Source organism: Austrofundulus limnaeus, unplaced genomic scaffold (assembly GCF_001266775.1).
Source record: "Austrofundulus limnaeus strain Quisiro unplaced genomic scaffold, Austrofundulus_limnaeus-1.0 Scaffold345, whole genome shotgun sequence".
Lineage (NCBI taxonomy): Eukaryota > Metazoa > Chordata > Actinopteri > Cyprinodontiformes > Rivulidae > Austrofundulus > Austrofundulus limnaeus.
Genome location: NW_013952747.1, coordinates 483,529 through 497,939, shown reverse-complemented (window position 1 = coordinate 497,939; position 14,411 = coordinate 483,529). Strand labels below are relative to the sequence as shown.

General features: G+C 38.6%; 1 protein-coding gene across 2 annotated transcripts in view; it reads left to right on the top strand.

Moving 5' to 3' along the window:
- Positions 1–14,411, top strand: part of LOC106527864 (membrane-associated phosphatidylinositol transfer protein 3) — an 88,817-nt gene that overhangs the window by 70,924 nt on the left and 3,482 nt on the right. For both annotated transcript variants that reach the window (XM_014022877.1, XM_014022876.1), the window contains exons 11-19: positions 3,862–4,053; positions 4,165–4,313; positions 5,621–5,737; positions 10,249–10,365; positions 10,452–10,600; positions 10,744–10,893; positions 12,136–12,319; positions 12,492–12,620; positions 12,753–13,156. In XM_014022877.1, the coding sequence (XP_013878331.1) occupies positions 3,862–4,053; positions 4,165–4,313; positions 5,621–5,737; positions 10,249–10,365; positions 10,452–10,600; positions 10,744–10,893; positions 12,136–12,319; positions 12,492–12,620; positions 12,753–13,088 (1,523 nt within the window). In that variant the 3' untranslated portion in view covers positions 13,089–13,156. The remainder of the gene's footprint in view (positions 1–3,861; positions 4,054–4,164; positions 4,314–5,620; positions 5,738–10,248; positions 10,366–10,451; positions 10,601–10,743; positions 10,894–12,135; positions 12,320–12,491; positions 12,621–12,752; positions 13,157–14,411) is intronic.

Here is a 14,411-nt window from a genome sequence, read left to right as displayed (position 1 = left end):
AGCCTGTGTTTTTATGGTTATTAACAAAGTTTGTGTACTCAGACCAGTAATATTTGGGGTCACAAGTTTTTGCCATGGATATTTTGTGGGTCAGAAGATAAGAAGTTTGGGAAACACTGGTTTAGAGGACCCAGAAATGCAGACGTGTGCAACAGGGAACTGGAGAAAACTGAACTTTGATGAGAAAACAACAAATAGCATCGGTACACATGCACAAACAGTTCATCAGAAATGCAGGGATTTTGCTGCAACAAAAGATATGAACTAAATAAAATTTCTGCAACACAAAGCTGACTTTTTTATACCACAGGAACATTTTCCTTCAGCAAAATGTATTCTCTTCCCACATTATTCCCCCTTAGACTCGTGCGACAAAAGAAATGATTGCATCAGTTCTGACAGCAGACACAGTTTATGTAAGATTTCCAAATAAAAATAGCTCTTTGTCTAGACCGTGGGGATTTATTAACCAGGTCTTTTTCATTGCCTCAGGTAGTGAGGATTAATTTATATTCTCCTGCTGTGGCCCATCTTATACAAGACAAACACACTTTGCTGCATAGAAGTTTTTTTAATGAAGCATTTCAGCAGCCGATGATAACTTAAGGTAACCAGCTGCTTTTTGAGCCACTTTGAGTGTTCTTGGTGGCACATGTAATGCAATCTGGTTGATGCACTGATATAATACACATAATGCTAATTTTTTCTGAGTTACAAGTATGAATGTGACACAATCACAGAAAATTGTATCGGGAGAAACTAAGGAATCTCTTTTCTCATGAGAATCCAGAGAAAATCTCACAAATAAAAGACAAATCCAGACACGACATGCTCTGACTAACTTTTGCAGCCAAGCAGGCACACCTCATCGCATTAAATCTTGGCTCCGCTCGACCGTAGTGCACCCCTGTTCCAGCTCCACCTTAAATCTACTTCCCCACAGCCCACTAAACTGACAGTACAGTGAATGGAAGCAGGCACACAACACACAGAAACGGTGGGGTCATCTGTGTGCCGAGCCACCATCTGTTTGAGACAAATAAACTGTTTATAGATCCCACTTCATTTCATCGTTCGGCTGAACTTGGACTGAACTTACGAGACATCTGGGGAGGGTTTGATGTTGTAGTTTTAGTCTTCAATTCAGTCAAACACAAAAATAAATACATTACAAAACAAATAAAAGCTAAATAAATTACAGAAACAACATAAAACCATTAGCTCTATTGGATCTCATACACAATCAAAGAAAGGTTTAAAAGTCTCATTAATGTCAGCGGACTTGTTACAGAAAAGAAAATCACATGCAGTAAATATGACTAGACAAGACCATTTAAAACTGTAAAAGCCGGCAGTAAAATCCTAAAATCAATTTGAAAACAGACAGGAAGGCAGGTCGTGTGTTCACGTTTTTTTTAGTACCATTTAAACAATTTGTTTTCTAGACAACCTGTGAAAGAGGTGATTAATCTAAACCAACATAGAGATCATTACAGTCCCACCTCTGTCAATGTGCCCCAGGGCAGCTGTGGCTGTAGCTTACCACCATCAGTGTGTGAATGAATGTTAGTGTAAAGTGCTTCGGGGTCCCCATGGGGTTTGATAAGTTCAGTTACCATTTAGTCCAACTGAGAAATAATAAAAGCATGAAATCCTAGTCTAAAACAGAGGCATGACAGAGAACTCTCATAGGCTATAAGGCAATCAGGAACAAATTTACTTAAAACAAAAAGTAATACATTTGTGTTTGGTAGATTATTTATTCGTTGTAACAATTCTTACACCTGGCACCTGATTGGCAGCACCTGACGGTACCAGAAGCTCTAAACAATCATCAGTAGCAACAGCAAAATAGTCTTGTTTGGCAATCGCAGAGAGGATTTTGCAAGTTTTTCATGTGTGCGACCCACAAATCATCCCACAAATGCATGTTCCTTACAAATATGGCACTATTTAAAAGGAAATTTAACAGGCTTTCCAACTGTATACGTTTTATTGCCAAGAAGCATTGTTACAACAAAGAAATAATCCACCAAACATAGATTTCCTTACTTTTTGTGCTAAGTTTATAACATGAGAGTCAGAAAACAAGAACTAAGAGCTGGAATGAAAACTTTTAAATAAAGACCACAAATACTGAGGGCTGTACTGAGAGAATAGTGAGAAATTGCAACTAAATCCACAGCAGGTGAGGAGGAAATGATAAATAAAAAAATGTGAGGATTCTTTTGTTCTTGTAGAATAGCCTCTGAAAGCTCTTGTTTCTTTAAGGCCACCCTGCTGTTGTTGCTAGAGACGAGTCTCAAGTGAGTCCTTATGGTCTTGTCTTTTGGAAAAGTTCTGCTGAGGTCAGACTTCCCAGTGATCAGTAACTCCTATGAGCCACAAGAGGGTTGAAGCAGATAACCTCTCAGAGAGCTACTTCAGGATAAAACAAGAGAACAAACAGAAGAGCTGCTGGTTTGTTTGGTTGTGAGGAGGGAAAAAAAGGTTCAAGGTAACATCAAGTTCACACTTGACAGAAAGGAGTGACTGGAAGATAAATGTGTTTTATTTATTTTCCAATAAAAGTTAGATTGAAGTGGAAGAAAGAGAAAAATTGCAGCTGTGTGCGGTCTGCTAGTGTTTGTTAGAGTGATTAAAAAAGGGGATTTGTCTTGATCAGACCTCTACAATCTCCACAACCCAGTGTTTTATTTGCTTTCAAAGAATGTTGTCAGGATTCCAAGACTCAAAGAAATCCCAGAGGCCTTCAGCAGAGAGTTTGTGGATTCTGGGAAGAAGTTTAAAATAGAACTCAAAAAGAATTTGTCCACAGTTATGGAACAGAATCAACAAAATGTGGACATTTTGAATGCACCAACAAATTCAAGAGCAAAAACACTAAAAATACAAAACCATCTGACCTGCATTGAGTGTCACCAAAAACTCCTGCATTCAAACACCGTTAGAATAAAAGAATAAAAGCCTTTAAAACTGTGCTGTAGATTAAAGCAAAGGTTTATCTTGTGGCTCTAAAAAACAATACTGGTTTGTTTCTTTTGTTTGCATTTGTTGATGTTTTAGCACGTGCTAGCTTTGTTAGCATGTCTGAGTTTATCATCACATCTCTTCAGATGAGTTGTTTTATCAATGTATCTAACTGAGATTTGACTGATTTTTGTCATTTATTTTAATTGCTGATGATTTCAAACATTTTATTGGTTCATCGCAAAAAAAGACACCCCTGCTTTGACACTTTTAGTTATTTTTACTGATTCAAGAATAGTTCAAGATAATCTGTGAAAGCTCGTCTGATAGTTGAAGCTGAGGAAGTAAATAAAAGTTATCCTTAAGAACAAAGCAGCTGCACTATAGGTGATTAAAAAAGCAAGCTGTTTTCAGAATATTTAGGGAAAATTATTCTACTTTCAGTTTTTTTTCAGCTTCTTGCTGTTTCAATTGATAAAGTAAATAAAAATCTAATTCATCTAATGTGTCAAAACATTTTGAACCACTTCTCCACAGAGGATTCAGATTTTTGTTTAAATGTGTTCCAGGTTGAATTTCATGTTCATATTTATTTTTGTTCTCTGTAATAAACAGCTTATTGATAAAATAAGCTTTGAGACTCCAGAAATAACATCACATAATGAACTAAAAAAAGGCTCTAAATAAAACCAAATTTAAGGATTATTCTAATTGTCTTGAGAGACACTTTTTTTAAATTTTAAAGCCAACGGATTCAGTTTGGAGTTTTCTTTGACTCCCACACAAAACCAATCAATGTGTGGACCTTATTTGGCAAGTTACAGCAACGGTTTGAGGATTTAGGTGGTTCTTTTGTTCTCTAATTAAAGTATTTTCTTCCGTTCTCTTCAGTGGACAGTATCCAAAGCCATCCAAGTGTGTTTTTGGAGGATGAGCAGCATGCAGGTCCAGCTTCACAGCATTCCTCTGAAGCAAAGAACGAAGGAGGAGGTGATGGAAGGGGTCGTAAAGCCAGTGTGACCAGTGTGGAAAGTGGAATATCAGCTTGGTCCATGGGCCGGCTGGGAAACACCATCGCTAACAGTGAGTGAGATGCGGAACGGCTTTCGCTGTCCTCGTTTTACAGTTTTGTGTTGCAGGATTTTAACAGATTTTAAACTGACTTCAAAAATCTGTAACTACATGTTCTTGCAGTTTCCAGTAGCTGGTGGGGCTCCAAGAGGCTGGACTTTGCCCTGTACTGCCCCGACGTGCTCACAGCGTTCCCAACGGTGGCTCTGCCGCATCTTTTTCACGCCTCCTACTGGGAGTCCACTGACATCGCTGCTTTTATTCTTCGGCAGGTAGGGAAGCTTCATCAATCGTTTTCCTGCCGAGCAGGTTCAGCATGATGTCGCAGCAAAAATTTCTTTTAAAAGTTGATTAAATTACAAAGTCCGTTGCAGTTCCTGTGGTGTGAAAATAAAAGAAACGTGAAGAGAAACTGCCTCCAATGTTAAAACATGAACTGATACAGTCTTGGAGCTGAGGTGGAGATCTTCTGTAAACATTTTACTCTATTTTATTTGTTTCGGTTTAAATTTGATAGTACATCAGGTTTGATGTTATGTCACTTTGAAAACTTCTCTTTTTGATAACCTTATTATTAAACGGATGTCATGAATTTTGACTTTTCTAAAAGAGTTTTTTTTTGTTGAAATAAAAATTTGGCATACTTGTCCTTAGCTTGAGTGCCACTAATTCTTGATTGTTAAACTTTCTACTCCACTTTAGAGAATAACAGCATCTACTTACTCTGCTGTAATTATCTGAAGTTGACTTGCTTGTTATTTAAAAATGGATGATTTTGACTTAGTTTACAATACTTAGTAACTCTGTTCCAAATATATTATCAACAGAAATAAAGCTGATACAGTATGTCTAGTCAACAATAATAAGTCACTGTTTGATTATATTTAATCAGAAGCTGTTTCTGTGAATACGGTTAAATTGTTATATTTTTGTTCATTTCATAATAATAGTTTAGATAATAAACTGGGTTTGATAAGTTAATTGGACAGAGCAAATATTGCTGTGGATCGCTTCAATCATAAAGGCTAATTTCTGTTTTTTTCTTCTTCTAAAGCAATGCTCAGTTAATTTTAAAATTATAATTGTCAGTTTGTAATTACAGTTTATTAGCGAACAGCTGGGCTCCACCTCCTTTAATTAAAGCAGTAAAAAAACCTGTCATTTTGATTACCGCCTTTGGTGATTTGATTTTAGAACTGTTAGAATTGTAAAAGAGTCACAGGATTATTTTTTTTCCTTCTTGTATTTTTCTTTGACTTTTGTAATTAAAGATAAAATGTTTCTTATTTTGCTCTACATACATTTTAACACTTTTACTCCAATTTAGAATTCTTTCATAACTTTTAAAACTGAACCAGAGTTTGTTAGTCTCTATTACTGTTTATTTATAAACAGCAAATTTAGTTCCACGACTTCACAAACTGTAAACCTTTTCACATCATTAACTGCTGTATTTTTGTTTTAGCTGAAATAAGAATTATTACAGATACAGGGGTGTGTGCTTTCTGCTGACATGAAGGAATTGATTTGACTTGTTTTTTGTCTAAATGTACCTCGTCTCACATGTCTGTGTTGAAAGCTGATGCGGTGTGACTGTGTGAAGACGCAGGAAGTGGACAGCTTGGACTCAGCTTCCTTCTCTCCCTCCAGCCCACGAGAGAAATGGCTCAGGAGGAGGACACATGTCAAACTCAGGGTACCTGTTTGTCTTTAACTGTACTTTGGTGCCAGTTTGCTCTAACTTCTTAATCGCTTTTGGCAAAAATAAAACAATTTGTGGTGGTTAAGCCAGTAATTAGAAGCTCAAACTGATAATAGTTGAACAGAGTTGTAAATTAAGCAGTTTTACTTCGACACATTCATCTAAAACTTCATCTCTGAAGTACCGGTACGTTAAACCTCAGTAAAACACCACATTCTCTAATTTATTCGTCTGCTCGGAAGCAAGAAGCAATGTGGAAAATTCACCTCTTTCCTGCAGGATCAGATAGCTCAGGTCATGCATTTATTTATTTTAAGTTCATAAAAACTGAGTTTCAGTGTGACTAAGCTGACACAGTTAAGGCAGGCAAAGTTTCTTGAACACTTTGTCAAAACTTGTTCTGTGCTCCGAGACGTTATTTCTCATAAATCCATTTCTCTGAGTCTAAACTTTAAAAACTCCATCTTCCAGGTTCACACGATGCCCTTCTCTTCCATCCAGCTAAAAATATAGTTATTTAAATGCTGAAATTGTAGAGGTTAAATGCAGTGGCTGGCTTCTAATTCTCCCACGGTTTTACCTTGAAGCTCCGAGGCAGGCAGTTACATGCCTTTGAGCATTGGCAAGTAGAACAATCAAGGTCACATTTCTATCCTTTTTTTTTCTAAGTGCAAAAAACTTAGCGAGTGTTTGCTTTTTAGGAGGCTAAAAATAAATCTGAAGGAGGAGAATACCATGGAAACAAGGCTATATTTGAGTTTGAAGTTTTTCTCTTTTGAATGTTGGAATTGTTCAGCTAATGATGCGTATCTGATGTCGGGGCTTGAAGCTGCTGCTCCGTTCTGAATACAGTCAGATTAGGTGATTTAATCTGTGCACGGCTAGCACATCTGCTGCAGTTCAGACATAATTCAAGCAGGCGCTTGGCGTAAACATCTGAGGTTTCTTTGCTGGCTAAAGAAGCCTTTGTCTGCTGGAGGGGCGGCTTGTGTTCCCTTTTCGTATTTAGGTCTGGCGTCGATACCGAGGTAAGGCAGAAAATAAACGCCGTCAGGCATCCCCGCGGTGCAAACGCTACACACAGGTGCGTTTTGAATTTTGTGTGCTTCCCCTGAAGGTTTCCTGTCGCAGTTTCAGTGAGACCTCATGCCGGCAAACAATTAGCTGTTGACAAAGCTGATGCAGGAGAGCAGCTGGAAAAGTCGAAGCTCCTTGTTAGGTGTCACATCCTTTCGATCAGTTATCATTAGCTGGGACGGGTGAAACGGTAAAGCACAACAACAACATGATTGATCCCATTAGATCTTTGCAATTGTTGTTAAGTGCTAAAAGTCTATAATGTTTCAGGAGCTGCTGAGAGATTTTTACCCAGGAAGTTTTGACCTCTGCCAATTCGTTTTGCAAACTTTTTGATTGCTTGGAAGCTGCTCTAACATCTGTAAAACCCAATGTCCACTACTTTGCATGCCTCAACAAATGAAATTGTGAAGAATAAACATATTAAATTTTTTTTATATCTAAAGGTTTGTTCAACCTAATCATCTGAGAACTATTGTCAGTTTTATCACAGCTATCAGTAACCAGTTCATTTGTAGGACAAATCAGTTGCTACCATTCACTTCATGCTTTTCTGCTTCATTTGTTCATGACCTGATCCCCCCAAAAAATCCAGCGATTTGAAAGAAAATCTAAAAATTCAAATTCAGTGAGTGACTATTTCTGAGAAAAGTCAGGTGTTAAAAAAGTACATTCTGATAAAGTGAAGGTTACAGGGCTGAAAGAAGTCGGTCGTCTGTGTAAAATGAATGCCATGGTGGCACCGACTGAGTTTGTGAATTATACATTAGTGTGCTCATAATATGCTAATAAAATGCAGCTGCTTCAGCAAGAAGAGATTTAAGGATTAGCGTTTCTCTGCTGGATCACTGGAAGGAAATTCAAACAAGGAGCAGACATGGAAGCTAAAAAAAGGAGGTAACACGTTTTTCTGCAGTGTCTCGCAGGCAGCGTTGAATTCTGAAAATGAAACACATGGAGGCAAGTAATAGTTTGGATGTTTTACCTTTATTTAAATTTGGCTTCCAACAAAATGTCACCTGAAGAATCAGGTAAAACTGTTTGTTGAGGAGAAAATAGTAAAATAGGGATAATGATTTGTTTGTGTTAAACTAATATTTCAGGTCTGAGAGATGAGAACTGAGGTGAATAAAAATGACTTGTTTCAAGCCGATTAAAAAAAACTGATTACCGTATTTTTCGGACTATAAGCCGCACCGGACTATAAGCCGCACCCGCCATTTTTTTTAAAAAACCCGCGAACATTAACATATAAGCCACACCAGACTATAAGCCGCACCCCCAACATAAAAAAAACAGTACACCCAAATTTGCCATCAAAAAAGTGAATTCATCATCAAAACATAAAAAGCAAACCTTTAGGAATTAAAGTTCGGAGGAATATGGTTCATTTAACTGACCTTATTTTGGTAGTTTTCTTTAACAGTTTCTGGTCCAACAAAACGTCTCATTCATCGTCCTCCGGCGCACTGAAACCATCGAAGTCCTCTTCAGTGTCGGAGATAACAAGTTGAGAAAAGCTGCGTCACACAGCGGTATCTGTTCAGTGTTGCTTTCTGTGTTGCTGTCCTCCCGGGGTAATGCTGGCTCTGAAGCTGTGGTGGGAAAGCCCTCCCACTCCAGCATACGTCACTGCATGAGATTCCTTCCCCGGGGAGTGCAATGAGGGAAAAAAAGTCTGGCGGCTCTTCACTCGACGTTTATCCACAAACTGGTCCTGGATTAAGCTCCAAAGTTTTTATCAGTCAGATTCCACCGTGAAAAATGTCTGTTTTATCTTCTTTTATGAGTTTTTGGCCATTGACTATCTTGAAATCTCTGCTTCCTGGTACAACAGTCGGCTCTGGAAGCGATCGCTTTTTTCTTTTTTTTTCCTTTCTATTTTTGAAGCGAGTGGTTGAAGCAAATGGAGCATAAGAGCCCCCTGGTGGCTGAAGAAAAAAAAATCCACGTATAAGCTGCACCGGTCTATAAGCCGCATGGTTCAAAGTTCAGGAAAAAAAGTCGAGGCTTATAGTCCGAAAAATACGGTAGATTCTTCACCATTGCTAGAAATGAGATCCTTGACTTTTCAGCTCCATCCTGTTGAGCAAACAGATACAAAGACACTAATATTTATTTCCGTATCATAGTCATCATGTTATAGGTGTGCCACACAAGCTGATAAAGAAAAACAGTTAGAATTATTTTAGGATAAAATAATTGTTATTTTACACTTCAGCTTTTTTTTTCTTTTTTTTTTTTTTACAAAACTAAGTGCAGATACATAAACTTTAAAGCAGGTCTATTCAACTAAATTGCTCTGGGCGGGAGGATGGGGGTGGACACTGCAGTACACAACTGAAAAAACGTTATTAGCTTTTACTTTGTAAATTTATTCATTTTGTTGTGCTGAATCATAAAAGTAACATTTACAAATGATTTAAAATGTTTTGTATTATATTAATTATAAAAGAAAATTCAAAAGAATAAATGTTTTTCAATTTTCGGCGGGCCAGAAGTAAGTCACTTGTGTGACAGACGTGGCCCGCTGACTGCCATTTGAATAAACCTGCTTTAAAGCTTCTCCTTTAAACATATTGGTACTACAGTATGTGAGCAATAAGTTTCATTTCATTCATTTATTTAACAGGACAGTGCACATTCATCAATATTTCTACATGTAATGAAATAAAAGAATAAAACAAATAAATGCATAATCCATAAAACAAGTGCACAAGTTCAGTGTTTTAAAAAGGATGTAGCGACTATCAAATCCAACCTTTTAGTCGCTTCTGGGTGCGGGGGAATCCAGGCATTTGACGCGCTCCAATCAGTATAATGTCCAGACTGGGAGATATGTTTGGGGATACTCCCATTTATTATATTATTTTTGATTATTAAATGTTACAAAGTCCAGAGTGGCGGTCTATGGCAGCTTGCCAAATAGATGGAAAATTATGGTAAAATGTGAATATGAGAGAGGTTAACCAGCATTTTAACAGAGAGCGGTAAAAACCGTGTGACCTCCCTACACCCTTCACCTTTCCTTCTCACCTTGCCACCTATATAGATTTCCCCTCCACACCRCCACCAGTGGTAGAGCAAAAATATAGGTCAAAGTGTCAATCCAAATAAACAAACACTGCCACCAAACCAAACCGAACTATAAAAGCAAAATAAGAACCCAAACCCATACCCAGAACTACAAATGGCTCCTATAAAGGATGCAAAAAAGACCCTTTTTCATTTGCTGTACTAAATATGAGACTGTGATGCAAATTTGTCTTCATGCCAAACCTGTTTTTTTTGCACCAGGAAAATTTAATGAAAATTTATTCTATTTTAATTTTTGCTCCCGTTCCACTCTGCTATTGTGTTTTGTCTGTTTTTATGTTTTGCATCCCATTAAACTGCTCTGATTGTGCTCCTGTTGTCGTTAACTGCAGAACGTCACAGCCAACCACAGAGTGAATGACGTTATCGCCACTGAGGACGGCCCCCAGACTTTGGTGGGTCGCTTCATGTACGGCCCCCTGGACATGGTCACTCTGACGGGAGAAAAGGTGAAAAGCTGCAGCCTCGTTAGATTATCGCTGCTGATAGAGGCTGACATTAATTTATATCCTCGGAACGACTCTGCTCCTCTCAGGTCGACATCCTGGTGATGACACAACCTCAGTCTGGCCGGTGGGTGTACTTCGACACAGAGGTGACCAACAGCAGCGGCAGAGTCACGTACACCATACCGAAAACCAAGAAGCTTTACCTGGGAGTCTATCCAGTTAAAATGGTGGTTAAGTAAGTAAAATGAGCAGATAGTGATGTTAATAAATGAGAAACAAACGGGTTAGTTTATATGTTTTTTGCTAAAGACATCCAGGTAACAAGCTTACTGTATATTGTGAGTATATTTTCGTATTTCTCATTTTCTCAATCCAAAGAGGGGATCAGACCAGTGCAGAGGCCTATCTGACGGTGTTGCCCCGAGGAATGGAGTGTGTGGTCTTCAGCATCGACGGATCATTTGCTGCAAGCGTGTCCATCATGGGCAGTGATCCCAAAGTCCGGCCTGGAGCTGTTGATGTTGTCAGGTAACCGCTTGTCGGTTCCAAACGTAGGTCTTGACTCTGATACAAAACTTTTTGTGACACGCAGCTCGCGGCCATTTTGCTCAGGTCTCTGCAGACGGGGCGGGGGCTCTGAGGAACTTACATAAATTACATAAATAAGTAAATACTGTAATTTTAATGAAGTATTAATAAGAATTCCAACAAATAAACAAATGTCCCCATGAAATGCAGTGCATCAAAATTAGTATATTAAAATGCATTTTTAGCATCTTTTTAATATATTTTTATTTTATTTATTTATTTAATTTTGAATAAAATGGCTTTACATAGCTTACACTTTAAACATTGCTTTTATTTTACAGAAAAATAAAATAAAAACAGTGCATCAAAAGAAATAATTATCATACTGAGTGTGTATTGTAGCATGTATGTACAAAAGTCTTCAAAGTCAAGTGGAAAAGAAACCAAACGTAGCTGTACCTTTTAATACTGTATCAGTACATCTTCAGATGTGTCAGTCAGGCATATTTCTGCAAAACCTGCATTTAAAAAGAAAACGTCTTCAGCAGTTTTCTTACAGACCACTGCTGAGATCTAATTTTTGGATGATATAAGTATTGCTGTGACTGTGTCTGGGTTGTTTGGATTATAGCTGTAACATGCTGGCTTTTTAATGGTTGCGATGCAGTTGATTTGAAACAGAGTTCCACAAAATTCATCGAACTTTTCTGCAGACACGGTTTGAACATCAGACGCCTGTCACCACAGCTGAAAAACAGCAGCTGGTTTTTGAATCAGCCTCTTTTAAAATGAGGAATGTTCTCTGTATGCGCCACAATAGCTGTCGCATCATCCCTCTTTTCCCGGGCAGGGTCTGTCCTCACTGGCAGTTCTTTATACATGAACTGGATTAAGTCATCGAGTCTTTGTATCGATCAGAGGAAATGCAGAACTCATTGAGGAGCAGCGTGAAAAGTCTTTTCAAGGTTACGGAAAAAAGTTGTTCTCTGCAAAATCTTTATCCTAACCTTTCGGGAGCTTCATGCTGTAGTGCTGTTTGATTTCCTTTTGAAGGTTTTTTTTCATTAAAAAGAGAAATGAATAGATTTTTCTTTAAAAAGAACTCAAATATGCAGCATTTGTCTTTTTATCTTGTATATTGTTAGAAATTTTGGATTAACAGGAGATTCTTTTAGCCCTCTAAAAATCCCTAACATTAAGTCTCTTTGACGTTTGTTTTTTATGCTGTGTTTTCAAACGCAGGCACTGGCAGGACCTCGGGTATCTTATCATCTACATCACAGGCCGGCCTGATATGCAGAAGCAGCGTGTCGTATCATGGCTGTCACAGCACAACTTCCCCCACGGGATGATTTTCTTTTCTGAAGGCCTGGTACATGATCCCCTGCGACAGAAGACCATCTTCCTCAGAAACCTCATACACGAGGTAGGCCGCTGAGAATAAAATATCACTCTGACATTAACGGGGCAGTTAATCTTTGCTCTACGGCACGAGCTCCGGTTCGCTCCGGGTGTCTCTCGTGTGCCATTGTAGCCTTGGGTTACGCTGCATTTAAATGCCAACCACATCTCTGGATTTCTTTTCTCTCTTTTGCCAGTGTCATATTAAGATCAACTCTTCTTACGGCTCCATGAAGGACATCTCTGTTTACAACATGTTAGGCCTCAACCCCTCACAGATTTATATTGTTGGCAGACCTTCGAAGAAGTACCAGAATCAGTGCCAGGTAGCTGGATTTTCATTTGTGTCTCTTATCTCTGCTTGAGTAGCGTTTCATGCCACTCCTGTTTCGCTTTTCTCACTTTAAAAGCGTCGGTTTTCCCCTCATTTACTTTAATCTTCTTACCTCTCTGTGTAGTTCCTGAGCGAGGGCTACGCGGCACACCTCTCCACCCTTCAGTTCGGCCACAGAGCCAGGCCCAAGAAATCCCCCTCGGTTCGCATGGTCTTGAGAAAAGGTTCGTTCGGTCTCTCGGCGAAGCCCGACTTCCTGTGTAAGCGCACCCACCTGCGCAGGACCATGTCGGTCCAGCAGCCCGACCCGCCCTGCACGCCCAACCCCAAGCCGGAGCGAGCCCAGAGCCAGCCAGAGTCGGACAAAGATCACGGTGGTGGAGGAGGAGGTGGAAGTGGAGGAGGTGGGCAGGGGCCGTGGGGACGGACCCCCATACACCGTGGAGACACCACTCCCTGACATCGAGAATGGATCGTAGGAGGAAATAAGAAGAGGAGGACAAATGGGTCTTAGTGTCCAGGGCCAAGGTGATGTCTCATTTTTCATTTTTGTGTCCCGCTTGTAGTTTTGGCCAATGTTCTCATCTAATGATACTCATGGGGAACCATTTGACAGAGATTAAGAGAAAACTTGTCAGATTAGAAGGATGAGTCACTAAGATGGGCTTTTAAGTAACTTAAAGTGCCCGTGACGTGAATTTTAAAGAAATAATATAAAGGCATTCATGAAAAGATAATAATATTAACATATTGCACAAATAATTTCCTGCTGCTGAGATGAACAGTTGTTGAGATATTTGCATGTGAAGTAACAGGAAGTGATGTCAAAGGGGAATGCCTGCATGGAACAAGCATTGATAAAATGGCTAACTACACAGTCTGTAGAGAAGAATCTGATGTTTCTTTAGATTATTTTGAGTCGCTATCAGAGAGAGATGAAGACGAGTCAGAGTTTAAAATTGTTTCGATAAACAAAGACCAGAGAGTTCTCTTTCTTAAAGAGTTCCCCTTTGATGTCACTTCCTGTTGCACTTTGGCTGAGCCAAGTTAAAAAAATAGGCCATTTATGTGATATAAAAATGTATTTTCTTTGATCTTTTGTATTTGATGGATAGGCATGTCACAGGCACTTTAAACTTTATGTACAAAAAACATGTATTACAAACAATTAAATGGGCCAAAAGTATGAATAAAAAGTGTAAATAATAAAAATTATGTATAAATCCGGCAAACCATCTTTTTCATGCCTAGGGTTCATTACCAAGACAGTTCAATTATTGTATTTATTTTTTGTTTGAAGTTTATTAATTACTGCTACATTAACAGAAAACCCAATAACAGCATTAAAGAGCATTAGTGATTATAAAGCCTTTTCAGTTCGTACTTCATTGCATTACCCGTGAAGCCTGTGAGAACTGGAGGCTCGACAAAGCTCTGACGCAAACACAGATTGATTTTGTTCACTACTGCTCAGTTCTGGCAAAGTTAATAAAGGTCTATATTGATTAAATTATGTTCTGTGGCGAATCTCATACACTGCAGCGACTGAAGTCCTATTATTTTTATTTATAGAAAACTCTGAAAGTACATTAGGAGAAGAAAAAGAAAATCACAAAATCTTTTTACCATATTTTGAACATTTTTGCAAATCTAAAGGAAATGTTGCAGAAAAAGTACAAGTAAACATCAAAAAGGTGACAAATAGCTAAAAAGCCTCGTGTATACATACATATATACACTCACCGGCCACTTTATTAGGTACACCACGCTAGTAACGGGTTGG